Genomic DNA, 22371 nt, shown 5'->3' on the forward strand with positions numbered 1-22371 from the left:
TCATTTGGAAGGAAGTAAATGCATATTTATTTATGACAAAATTAATGCACTAAGTATTTTTTCTATAATCTATTGTCCGCTTTGGGCCTAAAATGGGCATTCCCCTTTAACACTTTATCGATCGGTCGTTGTTGAGATTGCCTATTATAATCCATAAGGCTACGCAGAGGTTAGTATATAGCTACTAATAAAACGTTAAATAGCACTTATGCTCGCCCAACATACTTGGTGAAGAAGAAATATTTCCGGGCCAGCCGCAATCTTTCTATCTCAAGAAAAACAAGTCCACTAAAGGACAACACTAACTAAGGCGCATAATCGAAAGCTAATTATTAATGAAGGGTCCAAAAACTGTTATATAACGTAAATATAATAAGACGAACAAGCTTACATCCCACCTAGTGTTAAGTGGTATCCGGAGCCCATAGACATCAACAACGTAAATTCCACCACCCACCTTGAGACATAAGTTCTGAGTTTAATTCTACAACGGTTGCCCTACCCTTAAACCGAAACGTATTACTGCTTCACGACAGAAAGAGCCAGGATGGCGGTACCTACCCACACCGGCTAATGCCACAGCTTACTAGCAGTCATTACGCAAATTAAAATTTTTGCGGGTTTGATTTATAGTACCCAATGTTATTCCTACATCGTCGACGTCATTCGTGAATATTTCTTAAGTACTTATTTCAATAGATAATTTGATACCTGCGTGGGGGATTCGAACACCGGCACCGTCGCATCGCTCGATACGAATGCACCGGCCGTCTTAACTTGTAGGCCACGACGATTTCAATTCGTCGTTTATGTTTCCAGTCTGATGACGTCGGCGGGTTGGAACGATGTATTAGAGTCACTCATGATCCAACCGCCGGACTGTGAACAAGGCGACCATGGTCACTCGAACGGCAACTGTGGAAGTCCACTTCTAGCGATCACCTACTTCACTTCCTTCATCATAATAAGCTACATGATCGTTATCAACATGTACATAGCTATTATCCTCGAGAATTTCAACCAAGCCCACCAGGAAGAAGAAATTGGTATCGTTGAAGATGACCTTGAAATGTTTTACATTAGATGGTCCAAGTAAGTCTATTTTTTTTTATTGCTTAGATGAGTGGACGAGCTCACAGCCCACCTGGTGTTAAGTGGTTACTAGAGCCCATAGACATCTACAACGTAAATGCGCCACGCACCTTGAGATATAAGTTCTAAGGTCTCAGTATAGTTACAACGGCTGCCCCACCCTTCAAACCGAAACGCATTACTGCTTCACGGCTGAAATAGGCGGGGTGGTGGTGCCTACCCGCGCGGACTCACAAGAGGTCCTACCACCAGTAATTAGGCAAATTATAATTTTTGCGGGTTTGATTTTTTATTACACCATGTTGTTCCTTCACAGTGGAAGTCAATCGTGAACATATGTTAAGTACGTATTTCATTAGAAAAATTGGTACCCGCCTGCGGGATTCGAACACCGGTGCATCGCTACATACGAATGCACCGGACGTCTTACCCTTTAGGCCACGACGATATCAATTCGACATTATTTCTAAAGAACATCGCATAATGTTTCCAGATAATATTCTTAACTTTCTGTTTTCATTACAGATACGACCCACATGCGACTCAGTTCATCAGTTTTGCTCAGCTATCCGAGTTCATAGCCTCCTTAGACCCACCTTTGGGCATCTCAAAGCCCAACACCGTGGCTTTAGTCAGTTTTAATCTCCCTATAGCTAGAGGGAATAAGATACATTGTTTAGATATCTTGCATGCACTGGTGAAACACGTTTTGGGTCACGTTGAAGAAACTGAAACCTTCAGGCAATTGCAAGAGCAGATGGATATCAAATTCAAGAAGCAATTTCCGACGAGAAAGGAACTGGAAATTGTCTCTTCGACTAGGATATGGAAGAGAGAAGATAAGGCTGCGAGGACTATACAGCGTGCTTGGAGAGAATACGTCAAGTTAGTAACTCAATAATTCGACTACAAATCAGTTCCCTTACAAAGTAGTTAAAATACTTTTAAGGTTTAGCTTTGCGTTTTTTTGTTTGTTGTTATACCTGTGGCCCGGAGCTAAAAGGACCTAAGTACGTTTTTGTATGAAATTAGATTGAAGTGCCAGTTTATTGGAAAGGTATCTATAATTTTTGTCCTAAAAGGGAATTAGATTAACAACAATCTTCAAAAGTTACTATTTAAGAAACAAAGTAGTGCGACCTTTCATGTTGTTTATTTATTGATGTGTCATTGTTCTAATATTTAAAACTAAAAATAACGATTATTGACATTAGTCTTATTGGCACCAGACCATAGCTACCATCCGATGCTTACAGTACTTTATAGTTTATGTGGTAGCGTGGACACCTAAAGCGTTATTCGTCGACATTTTAATATTTGGCCAACCGTCTCTTTTTCTATTAAAAAATATGTGGTGTCGTGAGACACAAGATATGAATGAAGTTCCTTATTATAAAAATATTAATTTTAAGTTCTATTCGAGGTATAAAGAAAATAAAACTGGAGGTTTCGCAACAAGCCACGGTCATTCGATAAAGTGTGAACTTATTGTGGTACACTTAATTCACGGTTGTTTGCATAAGAGTTAGTGTATTGCTAAACGAACGCTCTGAGATCGTGGTCAATGAATGATAAAAAAATGTTATTTTTGTACGTTATTACAAAGTTAAGTCGTACACTGTGTGCATTACTAATAAAAATCTTACCTTACGGACGTTTTTTCCCGATTAGGTTACCCCTCCGCATAGTCACATTTAGAACTTCGTTTAGACTAGAATTAAGGAAAAACGCATATTTTTTAGGCGTAAAAACCGCAGTCCGTCTGTTGAAGAGGAAAGCACGAAATGGTCTCCGGGAGGAGGCTGGGGCGGTCGCCTCAGTGCTTTGCTGCACGTGAGAAGAGGATCGCATGCGTCAAGTCGGAAATCTTCAAGGGCTTCCGAAGCATCAGACATAAGCGAATTGGGAGGGGCCTGGTTAAATTTACCACTCCTCTTGTTGCCTGGTGCCACGCCGGCTGAACAGGTAACCTTTGAGTCAGTCAAGGAAGCAAGGAGAAATCATTGCACATTATAAATGACTCATTTCGTTCATAGTTCAGTAAATTATTTTAATAAAATTAACATTTTAATGTAGAGCCAGTTACGTGATTAGCGACTAGAAAATTGCACAAAGTGGGAATGAGTTGCTCGCTCCGGGCATTTCAATTGCAATAATTGTTACGTTATAATACTCATTGTAAAAACGAATATTTAAAAAAAATCTAATTTAAAAAAAAAGACACGCCCGCTGAGTTTCTTGCCAGCTCTTTTCAGGACGGATGCTAGTTTTTGTGAATTGGCGGTAGTTCTTTTTGACGTTCAACAAGTATGTACTTTCATTTATGTTGAATATTTTTTTTATTTGATTTGATTTGATTGGAGGAACTAATATAGCAAAAGCAAATGAACATTTTAAAGGGAAATAAAGAATAAATCCTTTTTTTTTTTTTAAAGCGACTGGTTACTTACTGACTTCTCTATTTTTTTCTTTTAATTTAAATTAAATTTATAAATTAGATGGCAGCCTGTTCAGAATCAGCACCAACCAGACGTAGGTCGGCATACGGTTTGCCTATTTTCCTTCGTCACCAAGACGCAATGGATGAAGATGTCGGCCCCAAACGCGCAGGTTCATTTGTGATGTTTTGCTTCCTGTCATTTTTGTATTAGACCTGCATTCTTGTTGTCACATCAGGTGGTTGAGAACGAAAGCCGTCAAATTCACAGCCCACTGAGTTTCTCGCCGGATCTTCTCAGTGGGTCGCGTTTCCGATCCGGTGGTAGATTCTGCGAAGCACTGCTCTTGCTTGCTAGGGCCAGTGTTAGCAACACTCCGGTTTGAGCTCCGAGAGCTGACCTCACGTTAAGGCGAAGCTGATATAGCCTCTCAAGGCTATCAACATAAGTAGGAAAAAAAACAAAAAAACGAAATTCAAGCTCTTTAAATATTCTTCAAATTTTCGAAGAAAGTAGTTGCCCAAAGTTCCATTTTCTAAATTTTTAGAAGAGGGTATGTATTATTGATGTGTCTGTAGAGTAACATTAAAAAAATTATTCTAAAACATCAAATATCCCCGTTCTGTTATTTTTTTTAAATAGACCACCTGATGTGAACATGCTTGTGCTCGTGAGAAATAAATAAAAATTGATCGTTGTTGAATGTTTAAATCTAACTAATATACCATAAATACGTTTAGGTTATATTGTTTGTCTTGTTCCCAGTGTTTAGACGGTGCTTTTGTCCAATTGGCATATAACATCGTGATTCATTGGAATCCTGCTATGAGTCCTGAATGCTTTTGCATGATCGCTTCGTTTAATTATATCGATGCTTCAGTGTTGCCATAAAATGTGATACGTTTTGTAGACAATAGAACCTTTACATTCTGTCCTTCATTTTTAATGCATCTCAGGAATTCGTAAGTAAGATTTTTAATTCTAGGATCGAAAATCACTTTACTATAGTGTAATCGACACGAAAATTACAAGATGAGTATTTTCCTTGCATTTTTTGACGTGTTAATACTTAAAATTAAACCGATTATAAACTAGATGCATTTAGCTAGTATTTGCTTGAATAGTTCAATTAGAGTTCAATTAAAATTTCGTAGTATTTTAATTAAAAAAATGTAACTCGAGATTCGACTAATATTGATAACAAAATACTCTGTACTAATAAAGTTCAGAAATATAATTTTAAAAAGCCTAAAATAGAAATAGGCAATAGAAACTCACCCAACAACTCAATGTACAGAAAAGGAGCACCGCAAAGAGGAAAACAACGTATTATCGCTTTAATCAAAAATAAATCGTATCCGATATGAACAGCAATTCAGAATTCTGAAACGTTTGCAGGTTCCCTTCGTCTGAGCTCAAGAAGAAACTCAGCTCGGCGACCAACGCCTCCCGCCCGCGCCCGCACTCCTTCCCCGCACGCAAATAACAGCGAAGTTAGCATCCTCGTTACTGAAGCATCACCGGACGCAGCCCCGGTTCCGACAGCGCCGCCAACCGTAGTACGAGTCCTCGTGCACAGAGAGAGTGACGAGCAACCCAGCTGATCCACGCCCGACGAGCCGAACGCGGCTCCCGACTTTTCAAATTAAGAACAATGCAACGTTCTCGAAATTTCGATCGTTGTCGCTTGTGAGTGTATATACATTGTGTTCGCACACGGACGAGTGCATTGTGATCTGTGGTGTTCGGTTGTATTGTAGCCTCAAAACCGTAAACCCGAAAATACGGAGATCGATACAATAAAATGTAATCCGACATAAAAGACAGTTCCGATTTACGCAATTTTATCGTTGCTCAAAAGTTATTTTGTTTTACGCAATACAAAAAACGTTAAATGTTAATAATTTAATTAATAAACATAATGTGTTATAAGATGTTTATTAGCAGAAACTTCCAAACTTATTGCAGATACATTTCTTGCAACATTATACTTTTTTTTTTAAACGTTGTAGGAATTTATTGATGCTAGGTATTTAACTGCCTCACGCCTTGTGAAATATGCTTCTAGCGTTTTTTTTTTTGTCATTATAATGCAATCCAGATAAACAAAGAATTCTATTGGTAGATAGTATAAATGACTATTTTAAAGCTGTCACAAATGTACACTATATAATCTTCAATGCACAGATTGAAGATTTTACGAAAAAAAACTTATTAAATTATGATGCTTAGATTAGGTAAACTGACTCCAAATATTAAACTAATATTTCGTATGTATATTAGTTTATTCATGCAAAAAAAATAAACACCAAATAAATAATATTTACCAGAGGGCGAGCCTGATTCGTTCATAAGTTTCGTGTTTTTTTTTTAATTCGAATTTCGCGCAAAAGCTTTTATTAATTTTGATTCAAGTTTTTGGTATAGAATTTATGTTTAGTACCGTATTGTTTCGCTACGCTGTCGGGAGACCGAGATATAAGAAAATAGAGCCACATTTTTTCAAAACCAGAGTTAACATAAATTAATACAAAAAATTTAAGATATTCACATCGTCTTATTTATTTTATTTAATGCATCTAGATCTCGTAATTGTTTTATTATAGACCGACGGTTTAACAAATAGTATTTTTGCAAGACAATAATTTCATGAAAATAATACAAAATCACCCATAATACATTTTTAACTATTTTGTTTTTTATCAAATTTTTTACACTTAGCTTTATTTTGAAAAGGGTACATAGTATACAAAAAAATATGTTTCATAAAAAACAGTTCAATTCAATGGGACAAAATCAAATTCGAGCGAATAATATACGCTAGGCGGTAATGTAACTTGAAGTAAATCTCTTCAAATATTTATAGTTTACAGCGTATTACCATTATATCGCTATATATTGGGAGATTTACTTTATGTTATGTTATTAACTTTTCAAAAACTGTTCAATTAGAATAGATTTAAAGTTGTCTTTTTTTATGATGGATTGCTGGTGGCCCGCATGCCTTTCCAGTTTCACCAAGACTGGTGAATAAACCTAATCGCTCAGCCGGTACGGCCAAGATTGCTAACAACCACCACAACGCCTCTGAACATGGTCCAGTAGCTAAACAATGCTTGGCGAGTGCATCTACCATCGGATCGAGCACCGAGAATAGATCCATCAAACCATGTCTAGGGCATTGATGGTAGTATGTTTCTGCGTGAGCTGGATCAGGGCTGTACTTAGGCGACCACGATGAGAAGGTTATCATGCCGCATAGCTCTTGCGAAATAGCGTTCCTATGCTGTCTACTCTTATAAATGGGTTCTGAACTTAGACCGTCGTGAAAATCTAGATTCTTCTCCGAAAGCTCCGACGGCTCTTGTAAAGAAACGAGATTGAAAATTTTCGAATCTACGTAACTGCAAGCCGCGTGATTGAATACTACGTTCGCATAAGTCATATTAATTAATATGTTTGATCAGCCTAAAAGTTTTCAGAGCTCTCATTACATTTAAAACTACGGGTTGCTTTAAATAGTATACATACAATTTAGCCAATTTTATATAATAAATAAAAATAAAATCGCACAAAAAAAATTAGTAGACTAATAAGTTTATTTATTTTACATAGTTATTGATGTTAAGTATTTCTTGTGTAAAAGACAATATTTTTCATCTTTTTACGTGAAATATTTTAACGCAGGCTTATTGGCCCTAGTTCTGAATATATATTTTTGTTTAATTATCTGTATGGGTTAATTTTTTTTCATATTTGGCCCGTCCAAAATTATTTCATTTATTTCAATGGCAGAAAAGTTTACAATAGTTGGCAGCGTTCTGTATATTTTTAAAATTGTTTGTATGTTGGCACAAAGTGCTTGTTTGAAGTAGATAATAGTAGTTCCGGTATCAGCATGCCTAGAACAAATTTTAAAAATAGATTTCCTAATTCTTAAATTTTAAAATTCATATTAACACTATTTCTATTTAGCAAGGACCAAAATATTGTCTATTAGTACCTCTTCAATTTTATCTCGAAAATTCTCTAGACCAAAAAATACTTTACCGTTATTTTTCATGTAGTTTTTCGAAGCCTGTTTCGATTTTTAGTACTTAAGAAAATGAAATGTTTTGTATTTTACCACTAGGCTTTACATTTACACAATTGCTAAACAAATTATCCATTCACTAAGATACTTAATAATTAAAAAAAAAGAAAGCGTAAAATGTTCTAAGAATACGTAGAATTCTCGTTATTGTTCGTTACTTTGTAAATATTAAAGAGTATGAAATAATTTTGCATCTATTTATACTTACATCAGTTTTAAGGAGGTCAATAATTACTTTTTAAATAAATTTATAATTTATTATGTACAATGTACATGTAAAATTGTTCGAAGCATGTGTCTGTAATGATTCGATTTGTGTAATATAATAATAATATGTTCAATTGTATGATATGTAAATAAAAAGTTTTGAGTGATACTGGCGAAATATGATTTCCTTCTAAGGTACAAAGTAAGAATTAACCATGTTGAAATTATGATTAAATAAAATTATAGTACTTTCTGAAGTTTCATTATTCTAAATCTGCTTAAAAAAAACAATCCATTTATTCTTCTTCTATTTTTGAACGTTACCAGTCCTATAAAATAGATGTTAATAACTATGATGATGAAAGGCGATTGCATGCAGCAGAGATGCGAATGTTGCGATGGATGTGTGGAGTAACGAGAATGGATAGAATACGGAATGAATATGTTAGAGGAAGTCTGAAAGTGGCACCTGTGACAGAGAAGCTGAGAAGTGCGCGTTTGGGATGGTATGGACATGTGATGAGATGAGATTGGTCAGAAAATGTTAACTATGAAGGTGGAAGGATATAGAGGAAGAGGTAGACCTAAGAAGAAATAGATGTATTGCGTGTAAGACGATATGGGTAAGAGGGGAGTGAGCGAAGAAATGGTATATGATAGAAGAGTATGGAAGGAGAAAACACGTTGCGCCGATCCCAGGTAACTGGGAGAAGGGCAAGATAATGATGATGATGAACTATGGTTATCAGTGTCAAGTTTAAAATTTTTTTTAGTTCATTGTGTGATCTTTTATTTTTAGAAATTATATGAAGAAAACGAAATGAAGTTGATTAATTTGAGATATTAATCAATTTAGAATAAAAAAAATTGTTTTATAGTTTAAAAAACTTAATTAGTTTAAAACAATAAAACACTAGCACTAGTAAAAGCTGTGCTTGGCAGAATCTACCACCGGATCTTCGAAGTCATCATGACCTAAAGGACAAGACGTCCGATGCATTCGTATCTAGCGATGCACCGGTGTTCGAATCCCGCTGGCAAGTACCAATTTTTGTAATGAAATACGTACTCAACAAATGTTCACGATGGACTTCCACGGTGAAGGAATAACATCGTGTAATAAAAATCAAACACGCAAGATTATAATTTGCGTAATTACTGGTGGTTGGACCTCTTGTGAGTCCGCGCGGGTAGGTACCACCGCCCTGCCTATTTCTGCCGTGAAGCAATAATGCGTTTCGGTTTGAAGGTTGGGGCAGCCGTTGTAACTATACTTGAGACCTTAGAACTCATATCTCAAGGTGGGTGGCACATTTACATTGTAGATGTCTATTGGCTCCAGTAACCACATAACACCAGGTGGGCTGTGAGCTCGTCCACCCATCTAAGCAATAAAAAATAATAAAAAATATGGTAGGACCTCTTGTGAGTCCGCACGGGTGGGTACCACCACCCTGCCTATTTCTGCCATGAAGCAGTAATGCATTACGTTTAAGAGGGTGGGGCAGCCATTGATACTATACTGAGACCTTAGAACTCATATCTCAAGGTGGGTGGCGGCATTTACGTTGTGGATGTCTATGGGCTCCGGTAACCACTTAACACCAGGTGGGCTGTGAGCTCGTCCACAAACCTAAGCATTAGAAACAAATAAATAAAAGATTGGAAACGTGACCCACTGAGAAGATGCGGTGATAAACTCAGTGGGATGTCTGTGGGTTAATTTGCTGGCCGAATCCTTCGCATCGCAAGGGACAGGTTCGACGAGAACGTTGACTGGTGCTTGAGGTACCTAATAGCACCGATAGTGGATCGGGCGGATACGAAATGACGTTTAGGAGGACGGCCATTGTTTGCCATTGGGTCTGTAGGGTCGGGTGTGTAGTTACCGGCGGCCAGGACAAGAGAGTTTTCGTACCGCGACGCTTTCTCGGAATGGTGCGCTGATAATATCGACTGTATATACTTACTAATAGAGTCCAACTCCAGGTTATCGTGAAGGTTCACGTTCCTCACAAACCACGGTGCTTGGACAGCTTTTTATTTTTTTTATTTCCCTTGTAGGCAGACGAGCATACGGCCCACCTGATGGTCAGTTGTTACCGTTGCCCATGGACTTCAGCAATGCCAGGGGCAAAGCCAAGCCGCTGCCTACCAATCTATCCTATAGAACCAGAATTGAATAGTTTCAAGAGGTTTTAAATTAGTGCAGACCGCATGAGCGAACACTATACTTGCATAGGTCATAACTGGACGAATGCAAGTTTTGTGGAGAACCATAATATTATTAAGGGCCATTTTACTTCACTTGAAAATCATCAGATAGATAAAAATGTAAGATTTAAATCTGAAACAAAAATAATCAAAGCACTTTTACAAATTGCTGTATTTCATTACTATACAAATTATTTTAATTAACATAAGTAGTATCACTGAAATCAAAGTCTACTTTTTCATAACATTATTTAATATAATAAAATTAACATTTTTGAACTACCGTTTTACTTAGTGGAGACTCGAGTACGACGATTCCAAGCGAAATTTAACCCATAGCTTTTAGGTTTGAAATCCTTCTCGGTTTTAGGAACATCAATGTACCACATCCATCCATTTTTCTCACAATGCTCAATTGCTTCATCAGGAGATCTGAACTGAATTTTGACATTGGACAGAGGATCTCCTGAGGATGTCCAGCCCATCAGAGGATTTTCCCAACGTTGACGAGTGTCAAATTCCATTTCCCAATGATGGATATTATTTGTACCACTCTGCATTGCATTCTTCGCAGGTTGATAAATACGTACACGGCGAGTCTTAATATGTTCTTCTGGGACTCCTAAAATGGGGCTGAGATCTGCCTAGAATTGTAAAATATATTTAGTTTGATATAATTATACAAAGGCAAACTTGTGACCAAATCCAAATTGACACTGCTGTTTTGCTTAAATTTTTTTTTTTTTTTTATTGCCTTTGTAGGCAGACGAACATACGGCCCACCTGATGGTGAGTGGTTACCGTCGCCCATGGACTTCAGCAATGCCAAGGGCAGAGCCAAGCCGCTGCCTACCGCAAATTTTTGCCAAAATAGTGTAAATTCTAGACTAATTAATCATTATCTTCAAACGTTAGGCGAGTAAATTTTATTTTATATTATTTAAAGGCATTCACTTTCTCTGTATTCGTTTCTATGAAATATAACCATAGGAATATATTCAGATTTTATCATTGACTTAATGTTTGATGAGTTTGCTTTATCTAAATTTTATTTATTAAATTTCGCTAGCTGATATTTTGGTCTCTTTGACCTATACACTGCATATTCCATGAAACATTCTTTTTAGACATTTTTTAAAGAATGTAAAACATTATAGAGAGCAGTTTCATCATCATTTTTGTTAATAAATGTTCAAGACATTTTATTTTTAAAATAGCATCTACCAGCATAGAGCTCATCGAGAAAGACTTGTAAATTACCTTCGTTGGCACTACAATAGTGGAATCCAGTGCTTTTTGATGCCGAGCTTCTTCTGGCAAGGCCAAAACGGATTCGTTTTCAATTTTAGGTGCTTCCTTTCGGCATGTTGGATCTGCATCAGCATAGCGAACATTGTACGTTGAAAACGCACCTTTAAACCTGAAAAGAAATGGATTTCTTCCTATGTAATTTTGACAAAAATAATTTGGTATGGGTTTGGGTGCTTGTTCAATCTTAGATGGGATAAGAGCATGTAGCTCACCTTGATAAATGGTTCTTCGATAAACCTGCTGTCTGGCAGATAGCTTTGAACATTGCGACTTTTACGTAACAATCAGTCCAAAATATTATTTCTCTTTTGTTCCAACAAATTTTATCCAAATTGACATGACAATTGACTTTTTTGACATTTCTCATTTTATTTTACTCTGCGTTTCTTCTCCAACAAATATACGACTTGGACTTTTCGGCGGGAACGCGAGCAGTGAAGTCGTGTGGTTTGTTTTATTTTGTCTATTTAGTGTTTCTTCAGGTTTAAATGTGTTGTTGTTGTTGTTGTTGTTGTCCTAGGGTACCCCGCTGGTACATAGGGCCCTCACAAGTTGTCTCCACTTTACTCTGTCTTGCGCTTGCTCCTTGACATCTTAAATGTGTAATAACGGTTAAATGTTAGTTAACTGTTTAGTATCTTTGAAAGTGAACAAATGTGGGAAAATCAAACAAAGCCGCTGAACGTAACTCGTTGGGATCTTCCAAAAAGTTCACTGAAAAAGTCTCAGTAAATGACCAGCATTATACTGCGATTATATTTCATACCTTATCATCACATCTCATTTCATTTCACTTCACTTCATACCATGTTTCATATTAATCAACTTCATTTCATTTCACTTCACATTATAATTTTTCATAAAAATTTAGAATATTAAAATAATACTTGACCTAAAGGTTTTAGCTACCAGGTCATAAAATCCCTTTAAAAAAATCTATTATCTATGCTTCCAACCGACTGCCTAGAGCACTGACAGCTTTTTTGGACAGTAACATTCAAAATGACGACTTTGACGCCAACTGCTGCACCCGGAATTCGGTGAATCAACAGTCCGAAAAAACCGAGATCCAGATCCAAAAAACTAATTTTCTCTACATCTAACATGAAGTTGAAGTGTGTGCGAGAGAGAAGGTCCATTCATTAGGTACAGTTTTAAATGTGTTAGAAAGAATAAAACATAATAGTAGAATATCTGTTATGAGTCCAAACTCTCCGGACTATTCACACCCGGAATTCGGCGACTCAACAGTTGACGCATATCTTGTTGAACCCGGAATTCGGCGATTGCACTGTCCAAAGGCGAAACTTAGGAAACGAAACGTCAACCAAAAATTCGTGCCACTGTGACGTCATCTGACCACAAAACATGGCGGTTTTAGTGCTGACAAAAATTTCAATGTTATCAGGTTTTATCGATAAACGTTCTTGGCTCATTTTATTTTAAATATTGTTGAGTATTATTTATTTGTAGAATTTATACTTTAATGGGAAGTAAGTAGGTATATTGTTATGTGCAAATATGATATGATTTAGATGGGTGAAATCTAAGACAAGTTCGTCCTTCGAATTTGCCAAGTAAACGTTATTATGATTTTTAAAAGTTGCTACACTGATTTTATAAAGTTGTCATTTCTCGCAAAACATAAAGATATGGCGTAGTACAGTGCCATTTGCCCATTTCTAGCATGCTAAATGTTCTCGTATTTTGAGTACGTGTTATTCTTAGACTATTACAATCTATTTTAATTGTTTTGCTGACTCTAAAGTCCGTAACACACTACCGCAGCGCACCCCAAGGAAAGTGCGCCGCACCATTTGAATCACTTTCACTTGAGAGTGATTCAAATTTTAAACTTATCAAGGGACCGCGTGAAAAAAAAAACACCTACGTCTACCTACACCTACCTATTTATTCATTATTAAAAACGTCATTCCTTGTGACTTCCTCTCTAAAATCACTTAATTATTAAATATTTAACGAATTTATAATAGTGTTTTACTCACTGCGGAGTAAAACTATTTTATTTAAATAGTTCCGAAGAGATTTTGTCGGTAGCCTTTTTCCCGAAATATCTAAACAGAATGTCTAAATATGTTTTGATGATATATTTTAAAGAGGTATTTATGATTAGTGTCATGATCAATAGATTCCGACCGAAAAATGGTGTCCGATTTTTCGGATGAGGGCTCCATAATGGATTTAAATATATATAGATCGACTCATCCGCAGAATATAGTCCTATCTGTAGGATTGATAGTTTTCAGTAGAGGTTAAAGAAGTTGTTGACTTGTGTAACTTTTAAACGGTGCGACTTGTTGTTTAAATTTTTTGGTATGTTGTTACTACGTCTCAGCTTTGTTAAATACTGTGTAGTTTATAACTGTTATTCTTTTATTTCTGGAGATAGTGAGTTCTATATTAACATAAGACGTTTTATGGCAAAACAGCGAGGGTCCTTAGTGAACGTTACACGTTGTTTTATGGACACATGTAAATTAAATGACGTTCTATATTAACATGAGTCGGTTTTCTTTGGAATTACTAACTACTAATGAGTCCTACGTAAATAACAACCTTGAAATATTTAAACATAACGTTCCTCATATCATCACTGCCCTCCTATATAACTAAATAAAAAAGATAGTAATTATTTAAAATCGTTTATTAAGTGAAAAAATCTCAAAACTGGTATAAAGAATCATCATAAACAGCAATCATAACACTAAAAATTACAAAAAACTTACAGGTTCATGTGTCAATTAGAACATTGCAGGACGCAGACGCGGACGAAGATAATAAAACTTATTTTTTTTATAATAACAAGATTAAAATCAGCAGTCTCAAAGTTTTTTTTTATTGCTTAGATGGGTGGACGAGCTCACAGCCCACCTGGTGTTAAGTGATTACTGGAGCCCATAGACATCTACAACGTAAATGCGCCACCCACCTTGAGATATAAGTTCTAAGATCTCAGTATAGTTACAACGGCTGCCCCACCCTTCAAACCGAAACGCATTACTGCTTCACGACAGAAATAGGCGGGGTGGTGGTACCTACCCGTGCGGACTCACAAGAGGTCCTACCACCAGTAAACTATCTACTCACTAATCGTAGAACTAATCTACTAATCACTAATCTATAATAATCAGCCTTCATAATTAATCAATCAGTCTTACATAGTAACCTAGACTTATAACTGGTGCACATACTTAATAGCAATGAAATGGCATGTAGACAAACATTAAATATTATAATTAACATTGCTTCGCTAAATTAGTAGGAAGAATTCAGCTCTAAAAAGAGGAAGCAGACACTAGATAAAATTATTCCGATAGATTATCATCCGATTCTTCAGAAAGAGTAACAGTTATGTGATGTGGCAAAGAGTTAAAGTATGGAGTTCCTCTAAGGGAATAAGTTCTGAGCGGCACATATCCATTAAATCTTTATATTTCGCAGCAGGAATCATAATAGGTCCAGAAAATGCAGCTTTTAGTTCAGCTTGTACCGAGTTCCTCGTATTACTACGAATTACTAAAATATCATAATCAGGTTGAGTTAGATCATATTTAAAAAACAAATTTGTTGGGATGTTATTCCAGTTAATCTTCTTGCACTGAATGTCTTTGATCCAAACCTTATTATTAACAAGACTTTTAAAGTCGAATACGTCATCCTGGGTTACGTTTCGAACAACATAGGGTTCTCCTTCATTCTTGGCCCATCTTACTAATAAACGCCATTAATGAGGGGTATATATAGTTTTGGTTTGAAAAGCTCTCTTGATGACAGAGTGGATACTGTCCCCCTCATTTTGGGTATGCCCTTTCTGTAAAAACCGGTGTGTATATGTTGAACTTTTTTGCGGCATAAATGTATAATGAATATACAAAGCGATTACAATTTTGGCCAGCACAATTGTCTGACCAAAAGCGGAACTCCTTGGTCCCTTGTTCAACATTAGTCTGTATAAAGTTTAAGAGGCAACTGCTTACCTCGTTTGCTCCACGTTTTTCCACAGATTCATCCCACAAATAGCAAATGGCCTTCTTTTTACCTATATCAAAAACCGTAAAGTTAAAAGAAGATAGCTTTCTGTTATAGTAAAATATATTTATATTGGTTAGAGGACACTGTAAAACTTTTCAAAATCAAACAGCAGTAACCATGTTTCCGTTTGACTCCTCAGCATCTTTTTTATCTAGGCTTTTTAAATGCCTTGCCTTCTTATTTGTCTGGTGTTATTGAAGAGCTTCTTTCTCTTGGTCAGTTGGATTTTTATTCAATCGAAAAACGTGACATTCCTCGCACTAATCCTTTTTGGGGTTTGAAAACCTAGGGGTATGAAAACCTAGATTGAAGTTTGAGTTGACAATGTCACGATACTGGCGTTCTTTTATGGCTTTAGTGCTGTATTTTTCAGGGTCATGATACATGATTAGGGCAGAATACGGTGTTGCAGATCGAATGGATATTAGTAGGAGATTGCATGAGTGCTGGTACTGACAGTTCCAAATTGAGCGGAGTACATCTGTGGTGATCTTCTAAATCTTCAAGCTGTATATGTGGTAAATTTTCGTAACTTAAAGGCACTTTCAAAGAAAATATACTAGGTTGGTTGCTGTAATCATCCAAGGCAGATACATCAGGCACGAGATTAGGTACTGAGCTGTCGCAGGTAATTTCCTTGGTCCCACTATCTTCATGTAGCATTTTTCCAATACATCAGCTAGTTCCTGACTGATTTCTACTGGTCCAGGAGGCAAAGGTGACGTTTGTATGTCTTACAGGTATCATCATCATTTACAAATGAAAATTTAAAAAAACTCATATTTTTATGACAATTTATAAAATACTATTTATATTTATGTGTTTTGCAAAACAATTTAATTATACAGAAATAATTTAACAAAATTTAAATAAAAAATCGTTATATTTTACAACTTTTTTGCACGATTAACGTCCTAACTGATTTCATTATCCCAGTAACAACGTCTCATCTTACTAACGAACCAACAAATCGCGTCACAGAGTTCGTAAAAAAATGTCCCATATTCACATAGAACGCTTAGAGGTTCAATAGTGTTCGTAAAATATCGTCCTAATATTTCATAACGCTTTTATTTTTAACAGTTAATTATTATAGAAAGATTGATTACTCCTGTGAATATGCATTACGCCAATTGTGTTTTTGCATTAAAAATGCGTTTCATTACCTATTCGTCAAAAAACGTCTTATAAAAACATCGATCGACTACAAGCACTTATTGAAACAAAAAAGCAATATAGATAATATTTTTTTATATAGAACTTAATAGCGTGTGAAATTATGAAATAATACAACTGAAAAGTTGGCAAATTAATATTATTTACATTTTTCTCCATATGAACAGCGGCTACATTAGAAAATGATGAACTAAGGTCAGGGTCTTCTGTATCAGCCTTAAGCATATTCAACATTTTCCGTGATCGCGACATGTCTAAAAATATCTTTTATCGAGCAAAATACGTGTTACATTATTAATTTAAAATCAAACAGTAAAAACCTAAGCGCTTGACACAAAGACGCCCTCTCTCCAACAAGTCCAACGAACAGCGGCCGGACTGATAGACAAATAAATAGAGTGCATGGACATATAGATATATAAGGACATTGATAACGTGCACATAGATTTTACTAAGAATAGAACGTAAGTTACTTTGAAATAAATAGTATACACTTTTGCTTTGTTATTCCCGATAGTTTTAAGATTAGCATATTAACTTAAATGAACACGCGCCCGGCCCGCGTCCCGAAACGATGTAACAAACAGCATTTATCTGTGTTCAGGACCGGGTATTTTGTTTATACGGGCGCGTCATATAGATTAAGCATAGAATCAGTGCGGCCGCTCCGTGCGGGCCGGCGCTTGATCACTCCGTACGTTTTTATGCGGAGCTAACGACAGATAGAACGTTATTCAATTATATATTTCCGAAACTAAATGAGATACAAAAATTCCAAAAACACACGTCCGTAGAGTTCGTATCCCTTATTTCGCCTAGCTATATAACTCGTTTTTGCTCTATGATCACATCGGACTTTGTTCTGCGGATGAGTCGAGATAATAGTTTTTGCATCGACTTTCTTGAGATCCTATAAAATACGTTTGAATTATTATTTTTGTATGTTCTAAGCATGATAAATTATGAAATTTTATATAAGCAATCATATTAAATCGATATCAAAGTCAATAATTAATGTACAACCCAAAACAGACTGCCGAACTGACAATGACATTTGGTGCGCTCAACATGGCGGATTTTCGGCCTTATTAGACGGAGACGGAGATAATTACGTATATTCATGTTTCATTTTATGTACGCACTGAAATACTGTTATATTGTTTTCCTGCGAGTTAAAGTGCTGAATAAGAACGAGATAGATATATGTTTATGTGTGCGCCTTCAAAAGGGGTGCTATTTATATAAGCAATTGTACGTATAGAACAATATGTCGTGTCCCTACTATATAGGTCTATGCCTAGAGCAAGACTGAGCAAATACAAGACATATGCTAATCATGTTCTGAAAAGGATTGAACATGACATAGTTCTTCTGAGTGTCGGAACTAGTTCCAGAAAACATAAACTAAACAGTTCCGCGAACACATTAAGTCTAGAACCTATGTGTAGTGTAGTTTTGTAAAGTAGCCTACATGCAACCGAATTACGTAATGTAGCTAAAAAAACTAGCGATAGTGGTGAATGTTTTAAAATTCTCTAATTTTGAATTAAGATTTTCTAATAAATGGTTAAGTGCTCGTAAGAATGGTGCATGGTCAAGGTCAAAATTCATAGCAAAACATTTTTATTTATTCAACTATCGACTGTAACACGTAGGTCGTAGAGCATAACTTCATTATTCATAAAAATGTAATATGAAAGAGCTCCACACGCAGTTGCATGCACTCTTCAAACGAAGCTTGTGGAGAGTATTAAGCGGTAGGCAGCGGCTTGGCTCTGCCCCTGGCATTGCTGAAGTCCATGGGTGACGGTAACCACTCACCATCAGGTGGGCCGTACGCTCATCTGCCTACAGAGGCAATAAAAAAAAAAAAACTTGCTCCATCACACTCCCTCATATTCGCACCATAAATAATTCGCATTATCTCGTTACGTAGACTCGTGTCGGCTTGGTACTCTTTCGGGTGGACTCGCCGCGCCACGCCGCGCAGTACTATAAGCTCTAATCATGTCCGCATGTCCGTCATGTTCAACGCGTTCGTAGTTCCTTCTTAACTAATTTTCGTTCCTGCATAATAGTTCACTTGGAATGGAACTGTCTGCACATGTTAATTTTGACAACTCGGATTGAATGATATAGTTCCAGGAACTACTTCGGTCCAGAACTACCCATGTATATACACATGTGGTCTAGCAATGTGAACCGATTACAAATTCTGGCTCCGGTTTATTACCGATTTGTTTCTCAGAAAACCGATTTTTAAGGCATTTTTAAGTTTTTTCCAATAAGGCTAAATAATCATTAAATAAAACAAATTTACGTGCAAACGAAGAGTTTTCTTCATAAAATTAATAACCTTATTATTATATTTTATATAGGCTTAATGATCATATTGTCCAATAATAAAAAGCTTTTTATTTTTGATTTAATACTATTGTATTTTTTCAAAATAGCTTTTTCTTATATTTTACATGGTAATTGCACTGTAGTTTTTAAATGTAATGCACGGGAATTTGAGTGAACACGGTGTTTTTTATCTAGCAGCACGGTAGTTTGCTTATTTGATCTGGTAGCACTGGTGGGAACTGTGAATGTAAAGCGTAATTAAAAACCGATATTCTTAAATAAAAACCGGTGTTTATCGGTATCTACAAAAACCGGTTTTTCTCCGGTTTTCTTCGAACCGGCTACATCCCTAATGTGGACCATAGATTATGCTCTTAATATTTGTCTGAAGCACTTGTCTTCTTCATAGATTACACACTTAATATATTGTAGTTCATTTATTTATTGTAAAATAATTAAATACTTTTAAACATTGCAATTACAACTATATTATTAAGATAATACCGTGATCATTTACGAAAAGTCATTTCACTGTTGTGTTTTACGTGAAAAATGGAATATTACTTTCAGTCTCATTTCGCTCTTAATCAAACAGCTGTTTTCTTGTAAATGTAAGTGCTATTATATCAACATATTATAAAAAAAATAAACAAAAATAATTGTAATACAACCAGATTGTAAACTAGGCCCAACAATATTATTAAGCACATAATAAATGCTTAAATATTGCGCAAATTTATGCATTTGCAAAAAAACCGATGTCACCTATGCTATGACCTTCACTAGGTACTTTTCGAATGAAATTTGATATATGTAATTATTATCAGTTTTCTTTTTATTACTCAATAGCGATTAGCTTATCGGAGTTCATTAACCCTGACATATTCGACACACTCGCAAATATCTTGCACATTCGTAAACTTTTGTAAATAAATCTAGGCTTGGACAGTTACACAGCTGAAACATGCAAAAATATATAAGTTAATATCACAGAGGTCTTTGTCGGCCTTAAGAAATAAATATAATAATAATCACCTCATCATCAAGCTTGTCTTCATTGTAAAAAAATATGTATCTAATGGCTACAAATCAATTCAAATATATTTAAGATCTGCCACTCTGTGCATTCGTGCATTCATGTTGAGCGATGCGCCGGTGTTCGAATCCCAGGCGGGTACCAATTTTTATAATGAAATATGTACTCAACAAATGTTCACGATTGACTTCCACGGAGAAGGAATAACATCGTGTAATAAAAATCAAACCCGCAAAATTATAATTTGCGTAATTACTGGTACCTCTTGTGAGTCCGCGCGAGTAGGTACCACCGCTCTGCCTATTTCTGCCGTGAAGCAGTAATGCGTTTCGGTTTGAAGACTAGGGCAGCCGTTGTAACTATATTGAGATCTTAGAACTTATATCTCAAGGTGGGCGGCGCATTTACGTTATAGATGTCTATGGGCTCCAGTAACCACTTAAATTCAGGTGGGCTATGAGCTCGTCCACCGATCCAAGCAATTGGACTCTTAATTATTATTTTCATTCCAAGATTGAAGGAAGTATAATTAGAAATCAAAATTCCAATGAAACACAATTATTATGTTTTAAAAATGTTCAGACTCCTGCATAATTACTTTGTAACTCTTTAAAAATGAAAGTTTTGTAAAGATAAATAAACTTGTATAAATGAATTAAAGAATAATGTTAAAATATAAAAATAATGTAAATGTAAAAAGAAACTTAAATAAGAGTTATTTTTTTTTATCTATTTGTTTGTTTGCTTGTTGTGTGTAAATTAATACCTTTACTCATATTAAACTTTATTTTTTTTGCCCGTTTATCCCTATTCTTAATGTGTAAAATACATATCGACACTTGAAAGGCAAATGTGACTAAGCGACAATAACTGCTTTGTACATAAATGATAGGCAATAACCATATTCGAACCGCAAAAACAGAAAATTTCTAGGTCTATTAAAATCATTTCAATCCTACAGCTAGATTCGTTAAAATAGATTTTTTTTCAGGTATTTCAACTTTAAATTAGTCTACTGTAAAGTTTATGCATTGTCGTCTAGTCACGTTTGCCTTTCAAGCGTCGATATAAACATTTCTTTATTACACTTGAAATTTTTTGTTTTAGATTGCCTCTGAAAACATCATGTGCTGCTGAGGTACTATAAATATAGTAGCTCCTTCGGGAGCTACTTCAGAGCTGCGCTCTACATAGTACCTGCATAAAGAATATCATAACCATTTTCTCATATCAACAGAATATATTAATACTATTGTATTCTAGTCTATAAAACTTCATAGAAGAAAAGTACCAAGTAAAATAATTGGCCAGCACTAAATGATTAAATAAGATTTTGTTTATGCTTTCATACAACTAAATCTGATTTTGTTTCGGAATAAAAACACTAAACATGAGTAAACAGAAAGCAGAAGTTGATTGCACATCAAAGTGCAAATCTCGCAACCACGGCCAGGTACTCACAAGTGCAATTACAAAGCGATCAATTAGCGATGAAGCCCTTGCTAGTTTTATCAAGGCCACATGCTCGAATTTTGTCAAGGCTTTTGATAAAGAGGTATGTATCATTCACTCTCTCTTAACCCTTGGTGTTTTCATGTGTAATGCTATTCAAACTTTGGAAACCGTATATAAAAAAGGAATATATGGAATAACCAAAAAAGAGAAATTAAAATTCGTCATTACTGTTTGTCATTGAACTGTATTATAATATATTTTTATTGCTTCGACAGGTCAAAAAGCTCACGCCCCGCCTGAAGTTAAGTGGCTATCGAAGCCCATTGACATCGACAACGTAAATGCTACCGCCCATCTTGAGATATGAGTTCTGAGGTTTCAGTTCTATATTACAAAGGCTACCCCAGGCTTCAAACTAGAACGTATTACTGCTTCGCAGCAAAAATAGGCTGGGCAGTGGTAATGTCGACATTGCTTTTTTTTTTTTTAAATTAATAATTAGATGAAAAAAAAACTATTGTCTTTATCTAAAATTAGACAGAGACAAGACTTGTCTCGAGTTTTTGCAGGATTCAAAGCCTGTTTTCCCTCACATCTTCTTGTTGCGTGACTGTGTAAGAAGCAACCATAACCCTCAGACACAGCCCTCTGAGTTTCCGGCCGGATCTTCTCAGTGGGTCGCGTTTCCGATCCGGTGGTAGATTCTGCGAAGCACGGCTCTTGCTAGGGTTCGTGTTAGCAACTTCGTCAGGTTTGAGCCCCGTGAGCTCACCTACTAGTTAAGGTTCCGCTGAAATAGCCTCTCAAGGCTATCAGCTTAGGTAGGAAAAAAAAAGCAACCATAGTCCAAAAAAATAAACAAATCCTGCATACAGATACTAGTTATTAAAATTAAACCGAAACTAAACTTTACATTTAATTCAGAATGAAAATTAAATGTAATGCAATTC

At 35.8% G+C, this 22371-nt stretch overlaps 3 protein-coding genes across 7 annotated transcripts in view; 2 read left to right on the forward strand and 1 right to left on the reverse strand.

Moving 5' to 3' along the window:
* Positions 1-8078, forward strand: part of SC1 (voltage-dependent cation channel SC1) — a 207907-nt gene extending 199829 nt beyond the window's left edge. For 2 of the 3 annotated variants that reach the window (XM_062673803.1, XM_062673804.1), the window contains 5 exons: positions 820-1092; positions 1618-1977; positions 2835-3057; positions 3591-3702; positions 4929-8078. In XM_062673803.1, the coding sequence (XP_062529787.1) occupies positions 820-1092; positions 1618-1977; positions 2835-3057; positions 3591-3702; positions 4929-5134 (1174 nt within the window). In that variant the 3' untranslated portion in view covers positions 5135-8078. 3 annotated transcript variants of the gene reach the window in all.
* A 2201-nt stretch (positions 8079-10279) lies between these two features.
* LOC101739007 (NADH dehydrogenase [ubiquinone] iron-sulfur protein 4, mitochondrial) lies at positions 10280-11950 on the reverse strand. Its single transcript, XM_004922369.5, has 3 exons — positions 11568-11950; positions 11305-11464; positions 10280-10688 (listed from the first exon to the last, which is right to left on the reverse strand). The coding sequence occupies exons 1-3, from the start codon at positions 11720-11722 to the stop codon at positions 10332-10334; spliced, it is 672 nt and encodes a 223-aa protein (XP_004922426.3). The 5' UTR covers positions 11723-11950; the 3' UTR covers positions 10280-10331.
* Positions 11951-12351: 401 nt separating this feature from the next.
* Positions 12352-22371, forward strand: part of LOC101739290 (inhibitor of Bruton tyrosine kinase) — a 28277-nt gene continuing 18257 nt past the window's right edge. Inside the window, exons 1-2 of one of the 3 annotated variants that reach the window (XM_062674062.1) lie at positions 12352-12501; positions 21074-21521. In XM_062674062.1, the coding sequence (XP_062530046.1) occupies positions 21357-21521 (165 nt within the window). In that variant the 5' untranslated portion in view covers positions 12352-12501; positions 21074-21356. Of the gene's footprint in view, positions 12502-19291; positions 19542-21073; positions 21522-22371 lie in introns of those variants that run through there. The other 2 variants (XM_012694643.3, XM_012694640.4) reach the window with 2 other exon arrangements.

This window comes from Bombyx mori, chromosome 19 (assembly GCF_030269925.1).
Source record: "Bombyx mori chromosome 19, ASM3026992v2".
Lineage (NCBI taxonomy): Eukaryota > Metazoa > Arthropoda > Insecta > Lepidoptera > Bombycidae > Bombyx > Bombyx mori.